Source organism: Notamacropus eugenii, chromosome 5, assembly GCF_028372415.1.
Source record: "Notamacropus eugenii isolate mMacEug1 chromosome 5, mMacEug1.pri_v2, whole genome shotgun sequence".
NCBI classification, from domain to species: domain Eukaryota; kingdom Metazoa; phylum Chordata; class Mammalia; order Diprotodontia; family Macropodidae; genus Notamacropus; species Notamacropus eugenii.
Genome location: NC_092876.1, coordinates 396665232 through 396684729, shown reverse-complemented (window position 1 = coordinate 396684729; position 19498 = coordinate 396665232). Strand labels below are relative to the sequence as shown.

Sequence of the window (19498 nt, the reverse complement as noted above, 5' to 3'; positions counted from 1 at the left end):
AATGCTGTGGATACATTAAGATTAGAATTAAGAAGAGGCTCCTGGATTTAGCAGTAAATCGATCATTGGTGATTTCCAGGAAAACACAATGTTTCAAAAGTCTTAGTGTAATTTTAAGCTATTAAAAGCCTTTAGTGCACTGAATATATAACTGTTGATTGCATTTGTTAGCTAGAATTAAGTGAGCAGAACCAGTGCAACAATTCATACGATGCCTAGAACACTGTAAAAGAAAACAACTGTGAAAAATCCAAGAATTACGATCAATGCAATGCAATGATCATTTGTGACTCTGTAAAACTGATGATAAATGTCGGGGACTGAGGCCCCCCACCTGTACCTCCTCTAACCTGCTTGCTTTCGTCCCGCCTGAGAAGAAAAACCGCACCCCACGATCCCGTGGAGAGATAAGAGAAGGGACTGCCTGAGGCTATGCAAACATACCAATGCGGGACCTGGTGAAGCAGTAGATGTTATGTAAACACAGATAGCCAAAGTACGATGTCCTAAGATAGAGCTGGCCCACCACGGAATTTGCTTGGAATCTCTTTGTCTTTTCTCTATATAAGTTTGCAACCCTGATAATAAAATCAGACCTTGCTTACCACCCCTTTGGTCTCACTCCTCTTTTCACCCATCCCCTTCAGGTAGGCGTTCTCCTCGATCCCCCCACTCATACTGGCCCTGCAGGTCAGGGCAAGTGGCGCCCAGACGTGGGGCTCGAGGTCCGGACTTCTGCCAGGCGGACCAACATTGAGAGACGATTCGTCGCGACCCCTTCCTTCTCATCGCTCATGAAGAGCCCCTGCGTTTTGGTAAGTTGAGTTTCGTCCGCCTCATTCTAATCATGGGTTCCAACCTTTCCAAGGAACAGGTCTTTATCCATGACCTTAAGCATGCCCTTAAGGATAGAGGAGTTAAGGTTAAGAAAAAGGACTTAGTGAACTTCTTTCTTTTTGTTGATGAGGTCTGTCCCTGGTTTATTGTTAATGGGCCGGACATCCATCCGGGCAAGTGGCAAAAGGTTGGGAGAGAGCTTAATAAGAAATTGCAAACTGAGGGCCCGGAGGCCGTCCCCCCTTCTGTCTTTTCCTATTGGGGAATCATTAGAGACATAGTGGAATCCGCCTCCAGAGATCCGGGTGAGCGACAGCTCCTTTCGGTGGCAGAATTTTGCTTGCGCCCTTTGTCACGGGCCGCCTCTGTTAAGTCACTAGAGCGCCCCTTACCACGGGCGGCTCCTGTAAAATCACTACCTTCAATAGCCAAAAGTCCCCCAAGGCCCCCGTCCGTGGTCATTGATATTCCGCCAGAGCCACCAAAGCCCATTTATCCTCCCCTCCCTACAGGGCCCCGCCCTACAACCGAGTCCCTAACTTTCCCTATTATTACTAAACACAAGACCCCTCCCTTAAAGAATCCTGACCCTGATACGTTAGATCCTGGGGATGAAGCGGAACTTGAGGATGAGGCCGCCCGATATAATGATCCCGATTGGCCTGCTCTTCAACATTTGCTTCCTCCTTACTTATCCCAAACCTGCGCCCCTGTACTTTTGCCCCCTGTTCCCACTCCCTCGGTCCTTACCAATGCTAGACACCAACTTTCCACCCAGGTTAAGGAGCTCCGAGAAGTCTTAGACCTACAAAAGCAATATGTACAGCTCTCCTCGGAGTTGAGTTCCCTGCAGCACTCCCTCCAGAGCTCAGTCATTCTTTCTCCCAGTAAGCCTCAGTCGACCAAGGACCCGTCCAACAGGACTGGCGCTAAGACTAAAAACTCAAAAGAAGCGCAGCCCATGATGTTCCCCGTTATAACTCGGTCCCGCCGACTTGGGCCCCCACAAACCCCTGGGGCGGGTGAACTTACAGACTCCTCCGCGAGTGAGGGAGAGGAGGAGGAAGAGGAAAAGAATAAGGAGGAGGAGGAGGAGGAAGAAGAGGGAGAAGAAGGGCAGAGCAGTAGGAAGGCGGAACGGGAATGGCCGGAATACCGAAAATTGCATTTCAAGGGGCTTAAAGATCTCAATGCCGCTGTTAAGGCATATGGCCCCAATGCCCCTTTCACCCTCTCCGCCCTTGAGGCCATGTCCCGTGGAGGGTATCTTTTGCCGGCGGAGTGGCTCCGCGTGGTTCGAGCTGTTCTCTCACGGGGACAATTTTTGACGTGGAAAGCCGACTTCTATGATCGTTGTCAATCCACGGCAAAGAGCAATGGGAAGTCCCCCAACTCCCCCGCTTCAAAATGGACCTATGAAAAGCTGAGTGGTCAAGGCAAATATGCAGGTGAGGCCAAGCAACGCCGCCTTCCCATAGGTCTCTTGGCGCAAACCGCCAACGCGGCATTTGCCGCCTGGCGCGCTTTACCAACCCCTGGTTCTCCTCTTGCCCCGCTTAATAAAATAATACAAGGGACTCAGGAGGACTTTTCTGAATACGTTAGCAGGCTCCTGGAGGCCACCGAGCGGACCCTCGGTCAGGAGGCCTCTAAGGATCAGCTTGTGAGGCGTCTGGCATATGAGAACTCCAATACTGCTTGTCGCTCTGCCTTGCGCGGGAAATGGAGGGATAAAACCCTAGAGGAGATGATCCGCCTCTGCAGAGACATAGATCCTTTTACTACGAAAATATCCCAGGCTGTACATTTAGCTGTCGGGGCGGCTCTCCAGCCGGGGGACTCCCAGAAGGAGTGTTTCCGCTGTGGGCAACCCGGTCACTTTGCCCGGCAGTGCCCCAGCTCGCCAGATACCCCCCCTCCTCCAACCCAAAATAGGGGTTCTCAACCTTCCACCCTCTGCCCCAGATGCAGGAAAGGGAAGCACTGGGCGAACACTTGTCGCTCCGCGACAGATGTCAATGGCCACCCCCTGCAGGGAAACGGCCGGAGGGGCCAGCCCCGGGCCCCCCAGCCGATCCCCGTCCCGCGGGCCTCGGGGACCAGCCCGCCCACACCCAACTCTACAGAGCCACTTCAGGAAGCGCAGGGGTGGACCTGTGTGCCGCCTCCACCACAATATTGACCCCTGAAGGTGGGGTGCATATAATTTCTACAGGCATCTTTGGCCCCCCGCCCCCCAATTTTTATTTTTTTATTCTTGGTCGTGCTTCCACTACTATTAATGGCCTTCTAATCCACCCCTCCATTGTTGACGGTGATTATATGGGGGAAATCCAGATACTTGCTTCAACCCTACAGGGACCCCTCACTGTCTATCAGGGGCAACGCCTTGCACAGGCTCTCCCGCTCCCCCTACAAACCCCATACCCTGCCCTCACCACCGTTAGAGGCCACTCCAAGCCCGGGTCCTCAGACATCTATTGGGTTCAGGCCATTTCCCAGGACCGCCCCATGCTTACGCTTACCATTCAAGGCAGATCTTTTGAAGGAATATTAGATTCCGGAGCTGACTCAACTGTTATTTCAAAAGATAGCTGGCCGCCTTCTTGGCCCCTTCAACCATCCATGACGCACTTACAGGGCATAGGCCAGTCCCATTATACTCTACAGAGTTCCCAATGGTTGCCCTGGCAAGACAAGGAGGGAAATAAAGGGACTGTCCGGCCTTTTGTGGTCCCCGGCCTACCTGTCAACTTATGGGGAAGGGATATTCTTTCTCAGATGGGGATAATTATGTGCAGTCCAAATACAGTTGTAACCCGTCAGATGGTCTCCCAGGGATTTCTCCCAGGGAAAAGGCTAGGCAAAAGAGGGAAAGGACAACCGTCCCCAATTGTTGCTGAAGGGAGGAAAGGGCGAGCAGGCCTTGGCTTTGAAGGCCCAGATAATCAGAACCATTTTTCGTGAGGGCCACGGGTCCTCCTGCACTCCAGGCAGATAGGATCTCGTGGAAAAATGACCTACCCGTCTGGGTAGACCAGTGGCCCTTACCCAAGATAAAGCTGGAAGCAGCGTTCGCTTTAGTGCAGGAGCAATTAGCTGCAGGGCACATAGAACCGTCCACATCCCCGTGGAACACGCCCATTTTTGTTATCCAGAAAAGGTCAGGTAAATGGCGGCTCTTACATGATTTGCGGGCCGTCAATAAAACTATGGTTCCTATGGGGGCCCTTCAACCTGGGCTCCCCTCTCCTGTAGCCATACCACAAGGTTTCTCTAAGATTACAATTGACCTTAAGGATTGCTTCTTTTCCATTCCCCTCCACCCCTCTGATTGCCAGCGCTTCGCTTTTAGTGTTCCTATCACCAATTGTGTGGGCCCTTCCCCGCGTTTTCAGTGGAAAGTCTTGCCACAAGGCATGGCTAATAGCCCTACGCTGTGCCAAAAATATGTAGCACAAACAATTGACCCTTTTCGCTTGCAGTATCCCAAGCTTTATATCATCCATTATATGGACGATATCCTCCTTGCAGGTTCAGATGATGAGGAATTGACCCAGGTATCACAGGAGCTCATTAGGGCATTGGAAAATCGGGGCCTTAAAATTTCCCCCGATAAAATACAAACCTACCCCCCGCAGCTCTTCTTGGGGTTTGAACTTTTAACTAATCGCATTCTCTCCCAGAAGGTTCGCTTGCGAGTAAGTCACCTTTGTTCCCTTAATGATTTCCAAAAGCTTCTGGGAGAATTGAATTGGCTTAGGCCTTATCTTAAGCTCACTACGGGGGAATTGAGACCCTTGTTTGATATTCTAAAAGGAGACTCCGACCCAAATTCACCCCGTTCTCTCACGCCGGAGGCCCGTAAGGCCCTTGCCTTAATTGAGCAAGCTATTCATGATCAACATATTGGGTATTACGCTCCTCTAAAACCTCTTTGGCTCTTAATTTTTTCTACCGCTTTTTCCCCCACTGGATTATTGTGGCAGGAGCATCCGTTGTTTTGGATTCATATGCCAGCCACACCTACAAAGATCCTCCCCTCCTACCCGCATTTAACGGCTGGCCTCCTGCGCCTAGGGCGAGAGGCAGCCCTTCGGCTTTTTGGTCGGGAACCAGATCATATTGTCTGCCCCTACACCGCTTCACAGATTCAATGGCTGCTTCAGAATGATGACGATTGGGCAGTTAACTGCATTTCCTACCCAGGGATTATAGACAATCATTATCCCTCAGACAAGCTTGTCCAGTTCTTTCAGAAAACACCTGTTGTCTTCCCAAGGATTACCAAGGCGGAGCCCATCAGAGGCGCCCATTTGGCGTTCACTGATGGATCCGCCACAGGGAAGGCAGCCTTCAGTGTTGATGGAAAGGCCACCTCTTTTGACACACCCTTCATCTCTGCGCAGCTGGTGGAACTTGCAGCGGTCATCAAGGTTTTTGAATCTGTTCCGGGTCCTCTCAATATTTATACTGATAGCTCCTACATTGCACATTCGGTCCCTCTATTGGAAACTGTCCCGTATATTCGTCCCTCCACTAATGCATCTCCTCTTTTTGCCACTCTTCAGCTTCTAATCCTCTCCCGCAAGCACCCCTTTTTCATTGGACATATTCGTGCCCACTCCGACCTCCCCGGTCCCCTTTCTGAAGGGAATGATCAGGTTGATCAGGCAACTCGTCGCATTTTACTTGCTCTGTCTACCTCTCCTGTTGCTGCTGCCACGCAAGCCCATAAGCTGCATCACCTTAATGCCCATACGCTTCGTCTCAAGTTCCCTATCACCCGGGAACAAGCCAGACAGATCGTGAAACAGTGCCCTGGCTGCCTGACTCTTCTCCCTGAACCTCATACTGGCATCAATCCCCGAGGTCTCATTCCCGGGGAGCTTTGGCAAATGGATGTCACTCATTACCTCCCTTTTGGTCGGCTTAAATATATTCATGTGTCCATTGATACCTTCAGTGGTTTTATCTTTGCCACCTTGCAACCTGGAGAGGCCACCAAGCATGTCATTAATCACCTCATTAGTGCCTTGGCAGTCCTCCCGCAGCCCAAAATTCTTAAGACAGATAATGGCCCCGGCTACACCAGCTCTTCTTTCAGATCCTTTTGTACACAACTACATATTAAGCATGTAACTGGCATACCCTATAATCCTCAGGGGCAAGGAATTGTGGAAAGGGCCCATCAAACATTGAAAAACATGGTCCTGAAATTACAGTCAGGGGGGGAAGTTCTTTATCCCAGAGCTGGCAATGCCAAAACGTTGCTCAATCACGCCCTTTTTGTTTTAAATTTTCTCACCCTTGACGCTGCGGCAAAGAGTGCAGCAGACCGCCTTTGGCATTCCTCTACGGCCCAAACCTACGCTCAGGCAAAATGGAAAGATCCCCTTCTTGGCAAATGGCAGGGCCCTGATCCTGTGTTAATCTGGGGCAAAGGCCATGCTTGTATTTATGATTCAAAGTGCCAAAATGCTAGATGGTTGCCTGAAAGGCTGATCAAGTTGATGGACAAGCCAGATGCTTACAATACCGTCCAGGGGACTACACCTCCCTGAGACACATCTGTTTTTCTTTTCCTGTTTTTCAGGAGATGACGCAAAGAACTTTTCGAAAATCCCCTCTGGAGTGGCTTGAATGGAGTCCTCCCATATCTCCTCCCTCTCCTTGGACCCTTGATTGGTCTCCTCCTACTTCTTTCTTTTGGGCCCTGGGCTTTTAGTAGACTAACCTCTTTCATTAAAACGCAGATTGAGGCTTCTCTTAAAAGCCCTATCAATATCCATTATCATCGCCTGGCACTTCTGGAGAACCCTGCAGACAACGAGGAGGACGGACTTCAGTTCTCCAAGCTTGTGCAGTCAGAGTCCCGTTGCATGCGGTGGTGGAAGGCCTTTAGGGAATAAACACGGAGCGGCAGCTGTGAGAGTGCCCATGACGGGAATATTGAGGCCCCATATATCAGGATCATAGGCGCGGCTGCAGTTGTTCCCTATGACGGGAGTAGAGCAAGGCCGTGGCTGTTCGGCCACGTAGATCCCCTTGCTTAGCCTAAGACAGGGTCATCTGCCGAAAAAGCGCTCTGAATATGGAAACCAGCCTCATAGCCTAAGACAGGCCTCTCACCCGCCCGCATATTTTAATTTCAGTCCGCCCGCATGTTTTAATTTTAGTCAAAAGGGGGACATGTCGGGGACTGAGGCCCCCCACCTGTACCTCCTCTAACCTGCTTGCTTTCGTCCCGCCTGAGAAGAAAAACCGCACCCCACGATCCCGTGGAGAGATAAGAGAAGGGACTGCCTGAGGCTATGCAAACATACCAATGCGGGACCTGGTGAAGCAGTAGATGTTATGTAAACACAGATAGCCAAAGTACGATGTCCTAAGATAGAGCTGGCCCACCACGGAATTTGCTTGGAATCTCTTTGTCTTTTCTCTATATAAGTTTGCAACCCTGATAATAAAATCAGACCTTGCTTACCACCCCTTTGGTCTCACTCCTCTTTTCACCCATCCCCTTCAGGTAGGCGTTCTCCTCGATCCCCCCACTCATACTGGCCCTGCAGGTCAGGGCAGATAAATTCACACTGTTCACCTCTTAGGAGAGATATAATGGACTAGAAGTACAGAATGAGACACTTTTAGACATGATCATGTATAGGTTTGTTTTGAGTGTTATAAAAGATGTCTTTTGGGGGTGGGGTAGAGGGGAGTATTTAAGGGAGGGAATGGGGGAAGAATAGTAGAGGTGATACCCACCCCCCCCCAAAAGGGGAGAAGAAAATAGCATCAATGAATCATTACAAAATATGCAGGAGGGCCAGCTAAGTAGTGCACTGGATAGAGCACCTGCATTGGAGTCAGGACGATCTAAGTTCAAATCTGGCCTCAGACTAGCTGTGTGATCCTGGGCTAGTCACTTACCCTCAACTGCCTCCCCCTCCAAAAAAAAGAATGCATTAGAGAGCACAAGGAAGTTCAGAATACATGGATAAGCAGAGGAAATGCTGGAACTAACATGTTAAATCTGAAATATATTAAAAAAAAAAACAAAAAAAAGGGCTTAGCTTTTGGGCATTAAGAACGAAGCACACAAAAGGCTGCTCAACTCTATCCAAGTACAAAAGAAATTTTATAGAAATGGCCCAAGAAATCCCCAAGGTAAACAAGTAGGCAGTTTAGAGAAATAAGATAGCTTTGACTAACATGTGTCATGTAGATGGTATACATTTGAAAGTCATTTAAAAAGGAAAAATTGGAGCAGAAAAAAATGTATCCAAGACGAATTCTCAAAGCACATTAACATAAGAGCATAAAAAGAAAACATATATAATAAAAATGCTGTGGAGATAAGGTAACTAAGTTACAACAATCAATATACTCCCATTTTCTCATTTCTCTTCCTAGCTCAGTGTCCCCTATAGTGTAAATGTTGAAGGCAACTATTTGTGCATTTTAAAGACTCTCAAATATTCACTGAATTCTTCATTGTTATAACATACTTTAAGATCAGTGATACAGAAGGATTCATTAGTAGTTCCTTTTACTGGAAGATGGGAAATATTTTATACATCACAGACACATAATGTTTTCAATAACCAAATGGCCTATGCTATTTTTATAAGCCTTTAAGTTGAAATGATATTAACTGAATAAAATTTCATAAAAGATTTATTTTCAAAATTTGTAAATATATTTGAATATGTAGGTTTAGTAAAAATATCAAATGCAGCCAGAAAAATGGTATTATTTTTTTCCTTAACACTTGGTGCATAAAATTGTATCTAACAAATTTCCTGTTTGCACAATCTCTACATTTCTGAAGCCATGCTGTTCAAGTAAACATCTGTATTCAGAGCTGCTCCTCTCTCTTCCCTCTGTCTGCACAAGCATGTTCAAGGACTGCAGCCACGCACTTCTGTTTCTCTTGTCATCTAGGACCATCTCGGTCACCAAGAGGCCAGATCCTGATGTTGAAAAAGCAAGACAAATGTTGAGAGTCTGAAATCATTTTAAGACTTGTGAGGAGTCCACCATGGCAAGGTCTTGGCATGGCAATGATGTGAGTCAAATACATGTCAAGAGACTCAAGGAAAAGAAAAGGTAAAGTCAGAGTACAGTTCATTGGAACAGAGGTTGGTAAAAAAGGTGATGAACAAAGGAAAAGGACTGAAATTGATATACCCAGAAAGGCCACTACTCTAGCAGGCATACTGAACTAGCCTTCTGAGAGGCAGCATAGCATAACAGAGATAGAATGGTGGACTTAAGAGTCAAGAAGATCTCAGTTCAACTTCTACTTCTGATATTTACTGTGTAACTCTCGGCAAGTCATGTAACTTCTCTGGAGCTTCATTTCCTCATCTGCAAAAAAGAGGGGATTGGACTGCATGGTCCAATGATCAGCTATCTATTGTAGCTATGGACAACCATGATCCTATGATTCAACAGTGGACAGCAAATGGTAACAAAAAAGACACAAAACTATACATGCATTAATGACTGCAAAAGCTTTTATTGAAACAAAGGCAATTTTACTTTCTTTCTACTTTCTTTCACTCATTAGCCTTTGGCTAGAATTAAGTATTAATAGTCACTGATGTAAAATTTAACTCTAAGTTAACCTTCTCACAGTTCACTTTATCTATCAGAACAGAAGTAGGTGACATGAGGTCAGAGCTATGGTGCATTAATGTTATGAAAATGGTTTGATTTCAAGAACCAAAAATTCTTGAAATTAGTGCATGTTTGTTTTAAGTTCGAAAATGGCATTTCACAATCAAATGGAAAAAATAGAAACTTGCAGTGATATTCAAAACAACTTCAGAAAAATCAGGCTAAACTTGCCAATAATTTCATATTCCATGAATTGTAAAGAGGTTAACAGAATTATTTGGCCAGCCAAAAATTAAAAAAAAAACAAACCAAAACCAAAAAACTGGCCTAAAGTTTCATGAATACACACAAAATATTTAACATACAGAAATACAAAAAAAAAAAAAATACAATCCAGGCCCTCCACAAAACTTGAAATAAATGTGCCTGGAAATGTGTCCATAGAACAGAACACACCTTCATTTATAATTTGATCACGAATGCAGTCCTGCAGTCTCAGAGATGAGTTCAATGCTTGTTTTGAATGCCAAGAGATGATAAGGTGACTGGGGTTAAGGAGTCTAATCTTTTGCATCTATTCCATGGATTTCGTTGGTATGTGTGAGAATAACTGCTTTCATACACACAGATTAGTCACCATGACTATCCACAAGTAGGACCGTTGCGCTTGAAAGGTTTAGGCCCAGGAAGAGGCTATCAAAAGGTCCAGGTGATGCCATCAAGACTTTTCCCTAGGTGACTAAGTTTTATTTATGGTGCCAGTGTTATGAAAATAGTTGAACTTCAAAATCCCAAACTGCTTAATTCACTGTATGTGTGTGGTTTTTTTAAATCCCAAAATAGCATCCAAAAAGTTTCCTGTTATCTTAGTTTGTACTTGGGTAAATCCATATTTTTCCAACAACTGTTTATATTCTGAGCTACTCCTTTGCTTGCCTTCTGTCATACTAAGAGCCTGCAGCACAGCTCTGGGAGGGCCTGTCTTCTCTTTGCCAAGAACAATTTCAGCTACTAGCAAGGCACAGCCTGTATTTTCAAAATAAATCAAAACAGTTCATTAAATTGACAGGTTTCTTGACACACATGCAATTGACTGCTTTTGAAAAAAACAACAAAAACCCAAGGATATGCTAGAAGAGAGTTCAGAATCCCAATGAGTGGCTAAATTACAGAGGCTCTATAATCCTCCACTAAAACGGTGAGTGTCAAGAGCACAAACTTTCTCTATTCACAGAATAGCAAAAGAACAGGAAGACAGACCATTATCACAAAGACAAGATCACATGGAACCCCTTGAAAATATTTTCCATGCATTTACTTTCTTACACAGATTATGAAAATATTAACATCTTATTTAAATGGGAAGAAAATATACAGATATAGCTGTAAACAAATCTGATAGATTCATGGGACAGCAGAACAACCAGCCAATGGATGATTATTAGAAAGACAAGGTATCTTGAAGCAAACTGTTAGGTGCTGCAGGTGTTAGAATGCAGGGCTAGAAGTGAGGAAGAACTGAGCTTAAATTCTTCCTCCGGCCCTGGGCAAATCACTTAACCTCTCCCAGTCTCAGTTTCCTCATCTGTAAAATGAGTATTTACATAAAATCAACATCTACTTCCCAGAGTCACTGGGAATATCAAATGAAATAACATATAAAGCAAACTGCAAACCTTAAACTCTCTGTAAGTATTAGATGTTATTATTATCCAGTATATGTCTATATTAATTTATGTATCTAGTATCAGAAAATATTAACATGCCATTTAAATGAGAGCAAATTAGCAAATGCTCTGATTAAGGAATGTACAATTTCTAAAAAGCCAATTTAAAGAAATATATTATTGTAATATACTATAATGTATCAATATGTCATAATACACATATATGCTATATCATGTATTATATTTTATATATGTTTATACTGTACATATATATAATTATGTCATAAAATTATATATAACATTTGATACGGTGTATCATTACAATGTATTATGTAATTATAATGTATTATAATATATAATATTATTTTATCAGCATGCCATTAATGCACAGGCAAAATAAATCAAATTACATTTGCCATGAATAATGGGAAATATTTTACATCACAAGACTACAGAAGTAACTTCCTTTGATAGCATAAAAGAGACCCAATATTTCTGCTTGGTCATAAACAGGTAGAATATGAAAAGCAGAAATCTGACATTTACTTTAAAATCATTTAAAATAATTTCATAAATGCCCCTACGGTGCTATGAGATCAAAGGATTCAGAATCCATAGAAAGCTTAATGCTTACTATCTAAGGCTAACTCCAGCAGAGGAGGCACTCTGCCCCAGAGAGAGTGGGGAGAGACTTGTGGAGAATATGCCTAAAGCAGGTATCACCTGTAGAACAGCTCTAGCACAGCCCCCTCACAGCTTTGGAAACTGAAAGTCTTTACCTGGTTTGCAAAGATCTGAAATTTTACTTAATAATGCATCAATCTTGTCATCTGGCCAGTCATGGAGAACTCTTGAAAGAATGTAAAGATCAGCTTCAGGGATGTTATCTTTGAAAAAATCACCTAGTTACAGAAAACAAAATGAAGGAAAGTTTAGGAAAATGGAAGGCATTTCAAACTTTCTTAATGAAAGGGCATATGAGACCTTTTGCCCACAATGCAGAGATGGATAAGGACCAGATTTACTATTTTACTGTCACTGTTTTAATTCTCTTTACCAATGCAGATGAGCACCATCTGTAATTTATTATCTCAGAAAGCTGCCTAGAGCAGAGGTATCATGTACAGACCACATGCAGCCAGAAACACTCCAGAGTGTGGATGGAAGCAGATTAAAATGGGAAATATTTAACAAAATTAAAAAAAATACAATAAAATATGGTAATATTAGAATGGGATTTTCTAAGCCAATATGCACCTACAGGCATCCCTATGTACAGTTTAATGACCATGGTATCTATGAGTTTAATGTCACTAGTTTGGATCACTGAGAAGTAAGATTGACCTGTCCAGGGTCACATAAATAATATGTACCAGCGGTACTTCAACTTCAAATGGTATTTTTCTCAATTATTGAGCATTTTCTCCCCTCCTTCCCACTTTCTCTCCCCAACCATGGGGAAAGAAAAATGGAGGCCCTGTAAACAAATGAGCACAGTCAAGTCAAACAAATTCCCATACTGTCCATGTCCAAAATGTATGTCCCCATGCAGGAAGTAAGTAGCATTCTTCATTACTCATCCTCTAGAATCATGACTGAACCCACTGGCTTTAAGGTGAATTCTCAATCCTACTAGAACACACTGCCTTTCACAAAGAAGTAAAAGGAGGCAAGACAGGGAGGCAGAGTAGTGATTGTTAGCAACGGGATTTAGGTTCTACCTAAGAGAACTGGAGTCCATATGTTGTTTATAAAGGTCATATTTGTTAAAAAAATAACCAGCTTCCCCCAAATCTGGTTATCATCATGTTCTAATCATTGCCACCAGAAAGAAGGCATACACAATGAGAAAGGAAGGCTATTTTTTTTTTAAATTCCAAATCAATCTAGGTCTAAATCTACATCTCAGCTGAATCAAGAGAAATATTAAGGTGAAATCTTCCATTTCTTTCTGCAATCCCTATCTGAACCACACTAGAGCTACAATAATAAAAAGTTCATAGCTGAACCCTCCTTATTTTGGACACGTTGGCTCTAGGGCTTTATGAACTCAATCTAGAGGACAGATGAATCCCAGGAGTAAAGAATACACATGAAGAAGTTTTACATTATTCCAGTCTTCATTTTGGTCCACAGCTTGAAGTATGATGAGACAGTTGGGCCATTTTCTTTCAATGACCAAAGACATGTTAAAGCAACCTTTCTAATTATGACATGATGCTCAAAAACTTTAAATTGAAAAGATTTTTTTTAAATAAGTGAGAAACTACAAAAAAAATTTAAAAATAATAATAAAAAATAAAAATATCCTCAAATTTCCCTTGTAACCCAAACAGGTTTTTAATATTGCTTTGAAATCTATCCAAGATCTGACCCTCTCATATTGTTTTGCCTATATAATAATGTAACAGGTCTTAAGATTTTAGCTCCAAAGTTGGAAAGGACCTTAGAGGTTATTTTGTCCATCTCTCCTCCTTTACAGATGAAGAAATAGAGGCATATAGAGGTTAACTTAACCTCTATATGTGACTTCAGGTCACACAGTCATACGGTCAATAAGCAGCATAGTAGCATCTGAACTCAGGTCCTGTGATGAAGGTTCACTGTACCCCCTTTGCCTGGCAGCTTTCTTTTCCCCTTACATTTAAAATTACCTGATGTGAAAGTTATTCGACTGGTGTCTTGTCCAGTAGGTTGAAAACAAGAAACATTTTCAATGACATTAGGAAGGTCAAATACAGTCACTTTTAGATTCGGGTATTCTTGTATTAGCACTTGAGCCAAAGTTCCTGTACAGCCTGTGGACAGAAAAGAATTCTGAACCAAAAATACTTTCCTGGCATTTATAAAGAGCTTGAACTACAGCCAAGTTTGCCTTTAGGCGACATGAAAGATACAAGCTAAAAGATGAGTTTGTGTAAGAAATTACAGACGTCAACACTGCAAAGGACTGTTATTTTCTAAGTGTGGGTAATCCTTTTGCCTACTCAGACTGCAACCATTCTATAACTTAGCAGAAAGGCTTTAAGAGTCTGTGACCAGCCTGACAAGTAGCCTCTTTAAAAGCTTAGCAAAGATTGTCTTCATAAAATAGAAACACAGTAGAAACCACCATTCAAAGCATTTCCAGGTTAGTGTTCTAGAATGCTAAATATATGAATAATACAGTAGTATTATTATAATGCAGCATTATAATAATCCAGTAGTATGAAGAATGACGTAATGCAAGAGAATACTTCTGCACTATTCTCTCTGTTCCCACTGTCAGTGGCACAAAGGAGGTGACCAAACAGAGATTCCTACAGATCAAGTGTGACTCCCGACTAGCTCCAGTGATATACACATACCTATATACATATAATATGTACTATATACATGATACGTACTATAATACATATATACTATATACATATATCTATATCTCTAGTGATATATATGTGTGTATAGATACAGACAGATAGATAGCATCAATGGGCATTTGACACAAGAACAATTTCAGGCATAAAGAATACACATGAAGAGTTTTTATATTATTCCAGTCCTCAATTTGATCCTTAGCTTGAAACACTGATGAGATGATGGAACTATTTTAATGACTTGGGATAGGTTAAATCAACCTTTTTCATGATGACATGATGTTCACAAGACATCACAAGGTTGATATCATTATTTTGTTCACAGGAAGTGTTAACATTATTAAAATAAACACAAGAGCCCTCACCAAGAGGCAGTAACTATTTTTTCCTTGTGCGCTGGTGAGCAATTGATAGATACAAAATATCATATATGACACGAAGATCCTAATTGGGAAATAAAATGGATGAAAATGGTATGAAGACTTCTCAGAGTTCTAGTTCCTGCCAATTTTATATCTTTAATGATAACAAAATGATAATTAATTTTAATAAATTAAAAATTAATGATAATAAAAGCATAGTTATTGGAGCTGGAGGACTCTTGGAGATGATTTAAACCAGGGGTTCTTAACCTTTTTTTGTCACATGGAACACTTGGACAATCTGGTGAAGCCTATGGATCGCTTCTAAGAATATTTACTTTTTAATGTAAAAGATAAAATACATTTTATTTTAATAAAAATAATTACAAAGTTATTTTGTACAAATTCCCAAAATTATAAAAGATTACAAAAGAAATCAGTTATATTTAAATAGTTATCAAAATATTTAAATAAAAAAGTTAAGAAACCCAAAGTTAAGAATCCCTGATCTTATGCAACTCTCATTTTAGAGATAAGAGAAGAAAAGTGATTTGTCAGATGTCCCAGAGTTAGGTAGGGGCATGATGAGGATAGGTTCTTTAGCTCAGATTATAAGATTGGAATGTTAAAGTAATTTCTGGGAGATAAGGCCTCACTATCACTTTAGTACTTAATATATGAAACTGATTTGTTCTTGACAGGTCTTCATATAGCCACGAATTTGCTTTCTATTTCTATAATCTGTGCAACTCAATTAAAAAAAATTAAACTAAAATACAAAATGAGGGAAAAAAGAGAACATTTCTATGAACACAGCAGAACATAAAATGAAGATTCAATATAAAAACATGAATTTCCAATTCAGATTGTTTACTTTTTTTGTAAAAGCTATGTAATAAATACTACATGTTGTCTTCAAAGCTACCCAGCTTTTCTGTGCTTCTAAGTTTTCTTTTTTTCTCTGCTGTGCACGTTTTATTTTTTCTTCCTCCCTGTCCACCCTAGAGAAGGCTACAATTAAATGTGAATATATACATATATAAAACCATACTATACACACTTTTATTATGAATCCTTTCTCTGGAGCTGGCTAGCATCTTCCTTTATAGATCTAAGACTTGACATGTTTTCTAAAATCAACCATCTCATCATTTCTTATAGTGAAGTAGCATTCACAATCATAAACCACAACTTGTTCAAACCATTCCCCAATGTAAAGGCATGTATCATTTTAACCAATCTGATAGGTATAAGATGAGATCTCAAAGTTATTTTAATTTGCATTTCTCTCATCAATAATGATTTAGAACATTTTTTCAATGAAAAACTGCTTGTTCATATTCTCTGACCATTTATCAGTTGGGGAATGACTCACAGCCACAAATTCAACAAAGCTCTTCCTATATTTGAGAAATGAGACTTTTGTTTGAAGGACCGTCAATAAAATTTTTTTCCCCAATTTTCTACTTTCCTTCTAATCTTGGATATGTTGGTTTTATTTGTAGAGGATTTTAAAAATTTAATATAATTGTGATTATCCATTTTCTATTTCTTGTTTATTTATAAATTATTCTTCTATCCATGAGTCCAATAGGTAATGTGTTCATGTTCTTCTTTCTTGTAATATCTCCCTTTATATCTACATCTCATATCCATTTTTACCTTATCTTAGTACAGGGTTTAAGTTCAGCCCTTTGACTGAATCCAAGCTTCATAGAATAAATCCCCTTAATAAAAGGATTTGTTCTGTAAAACCTGGACTCAGTTAAAAGGCTGCACCAAGGACCTAGAAGGCCACATGTGGTCTCAAGGTTTCAGGTTTCCCACCCCTGGTTTAAAGTATTGGTCTATGCCCCAATTTCTGCCATACTGTTTTCCAGATTTCCCAAAAATTTTTACCAAATAATGAATTCCTATTCCTAAGACTTAAATCTTTCTATTTGTTAAACACAAGGTCACTATACTCCTCTACAACTGTGTATTATGTGTTTACTATGTTCCATGGATCTACCTTTCTACTTCTTAGCCAGTACCTGGTAATTTTGATAATTACCACCTTATAATACAGTTTAAGAACTGATACTGCTAATCTTCCTTCCTTTATGCTTTTTTCATTAGTTTCTTTAAAATCCTTGACCTTATGTTCTTCCAAGTGGATTTTATTATATTTTCTAACTTGCTAAAAATCAGATTTTAGTAATTTAACTGGGATGACAATAAAATTGTCCTTTTTACTATCTTACTTTGCCTACCTGTGAAAAATTAATTTCTTCAATTACTTAAATCTGGCTTTATCTGTAAAAATAGTATTTTATAATTATGTTCATGTAGTTCCTAGGTCTGTTTTGGCAGGTATACTCTCAGGTATTTTATACTGTCTACAGTTATTTTAAATGGGGTATTTCTCGCAGGGTTTTGTTGGCAATATATAAAATGCTGATTTATGTGGTTTTTATTTTATATCCTACTACTTTGCTAAATTTTTTAATTATTTCAACTAATTTTTCTGTTGAATCTTTAGACTTTTCCAAGTATATCATCATATCTTCTGCAAAAAGAGATGGTTCATTATCTCATCTCCCATTCTGATTTCTTCTTCCCCCCTCTTATTGCTATTGCTAGCATTTCTAAAACTACGAAATAATATTGGTGATACATAGGGTAGTTTTCCTGTTTATCTGTTAACTAAATCTATTTTAGCTTTACCCCTGCATTTTTTACATCCCATGAAGCATAATAAATTCTATTCTGGTCCTTTATCTTAACTCTGTATCTATCATTTTAAACATTGTTTCTTATAAACAACATATTGCTGAATGCTGATGTTTAATCCATTCTGCCATCTGTTTCTGTTATATGGACAAATTTATCCCATTCACATTCAAAGTTGTAATTACAAGTCCTAATTACTAATCTTAGTCTTTAATCTACTCATCCCTCTAAGAGTCCCCCTCTTTTTCTTTTACTCCCTTCCCTCTAAGAATCCCTCCCCTCCCTCTACCTACCCATTTCTCTAAGAGGCCTCTTTTCTTCTCCCCACCACCCTCCACCTTAAGCTACCCACCCCTAAGACTGCTTTTCTTATCCCCTCTTCCTCCCTACCTGATCCTCCACCCTTCTAAAGGTCCCTCCTTTATCCTGTCTCCTGGTCCTCTAACTTCTTTTATTCACATTTTAGAGATAAGTAAAACTAAAGCTAAGATAATTTAAGTTGGAAAAAAGAAGAGAAGCATCTACATAGTGTCTACTATGTGCTGGACACTGTTTTGGATTTATTTAGTTAGTTAGTTACCACATTTTAATTTATTTATTTAACTTTTAACATTCATTTTCACAAAATTCTGGGTTCCAAATTTTTTTCCCCATTTCTCCCCTCCCTCCACCCCAAAACGCCGAGCATTCTAATTGTCACTATCACCAATCTGCCCTCTCTTCTAACATCCCTCCCTTCCTTTATCCCCATTTTCTCTTTTGTCCCGTAGGGCCAGATAACTTTCTATACCCCATTACCTGTATTTCTTATTTCCTAGTAGCAAGAAGAGCACTTGACAGTTGTTCCTAAAACTCTGAGTTCCAACTTCTCTTCCTCCCTCCCTCCCCACCCCCTCCCTTTGGGAAGGCAAGCAATTCAATATAGGCCATATCTGTGTAGTTTTGCAAATGACTTCCATAATAGTCGTGTTGTGTAAGACTAACTATATTTTCCTCCATCCTATCCTGCCCCCCATTGCTTCTATTCTCTCTTTTGATCCTGTCCCTCCCCAAGGGTGTTGACTTCAAATTGCTCCCTCCTCCCATTGCCCTCCCTTCCATCATCCCCCCCACCCTGCTTATCCCCTTCTCCCCCACTTTCCTGTATTGTAAGATAGGTTTTCATACCAAAATGAGTGTGCACTTTATTCCTTCCTTTAGTGGAATGTGATGAGAGTAAACTTCATGTTTTTCTCTCACCTCCCCTCTTTTTCCCTCCACTAAAAAGTCTTTTGCTTGCCTCTTTTATAAGAGATAAGTTTGCCCCATTCCATTTCTCCCTTTCTCCTCCCAGTATATTTCTCTCTCACCGCTTAATTTCATTTTTTAAAAATATGATCCCATCCTATTCAATTCACTCTGTGCTGTGTGTGTGTGTGTGTGTGTGTGTGTGTGTGTGTGTGTAATCCCACCCAGTACCCAGATACCGAAAAGTTTCAAGAGTTACAAATATTGTCTTTCCAAGTTGGAATGTAAACAGTTCAACTTTAGTAAGTCCCTTATGACTTCTCTTTGCTGTTTACCTTTTCATGCTTCTCTTCATTCTTGTGTTTGCAAGTCAAATTTTCTTTTCAGCTCTGGTCTTTTCATCAAAAATGCTTGAAAGTCCTCTATTTCATTGAAAGACCAATTTTTCCCCTGAAGTATTATACTCAGTTTTGCTGGGTAGGTGATTCTTGGTTTTAGTCCTAGTTCCTTTGACTTCTGGAATATCCTATTCCATGCCCTTCGATCCCTTAAAGTAGAAACTGCTAGATCTTGTGTTATCCTGACTGTATTTCCACAATACTTGAATTGTTTCTTTCTAGCTGCTTGCAATATTTTCTCTTTGACCTGGGAACTCCAGAATTTGGCCACAATGTTCCTATGAGTTTCTCTTTTTGGGTCTCTTTCAGGCGGTGAT

The 19498-nt window shown here is 41.0% G+C and overlaps 1 protein-coding gene and 1 long non-coding RNA gene across 5 annotated transcripts in view; one reads left to right on the top strand and one right to left on the bottom strand.

Moving 5' to 3' along the window:
• Nucleotides 1-315: 315 nt before the first annotated feature.
• On the top strand, nt 316-7326 carry LOC140506883 (uncharacterized). The gene is made up of 2 exons (XR_011968145.1): nt 316-815; nt 6434-7326. It is a non-coding gene; the product is annotated as an uncharacterized lncRNA (long non-coding RNA).
• A 1170-nt stretch (nt 7327-8496) lies between these two features.
• ASMTL (acetylserotonin O-methyltransferase like) overlaps nt 8497-19498 on the bottom strand; it is a 55089-nt gene continuing 44087 nt past the window's right edge. For 3 of the 4 annotated variants that reach the window (XM_072614507.1, XM_072614510.1, XM_072614509.1), the window contains 3 exons: nt 13781-13924; nt 11906-12028; nt 9339-10485 (listed from right to left, as the gene is read on the bottom strand). In XM_072614507.1, the coding sequence (XP_072470608.1) occupies nt 10265-10485; nt 11906-12028; nt 13781-13924 (488 nt within the window). In that variant the 3' untranslated portion in view covers nt 9339-10264. Of the gene's footprint in view, nt 8811-9338; nt 10486-11905; nt 12029-13780; nt 13925-19498 lie in introns of those variants that run through there. The other variant, XM_072614508.1, reaches the window with a different exon arrangement.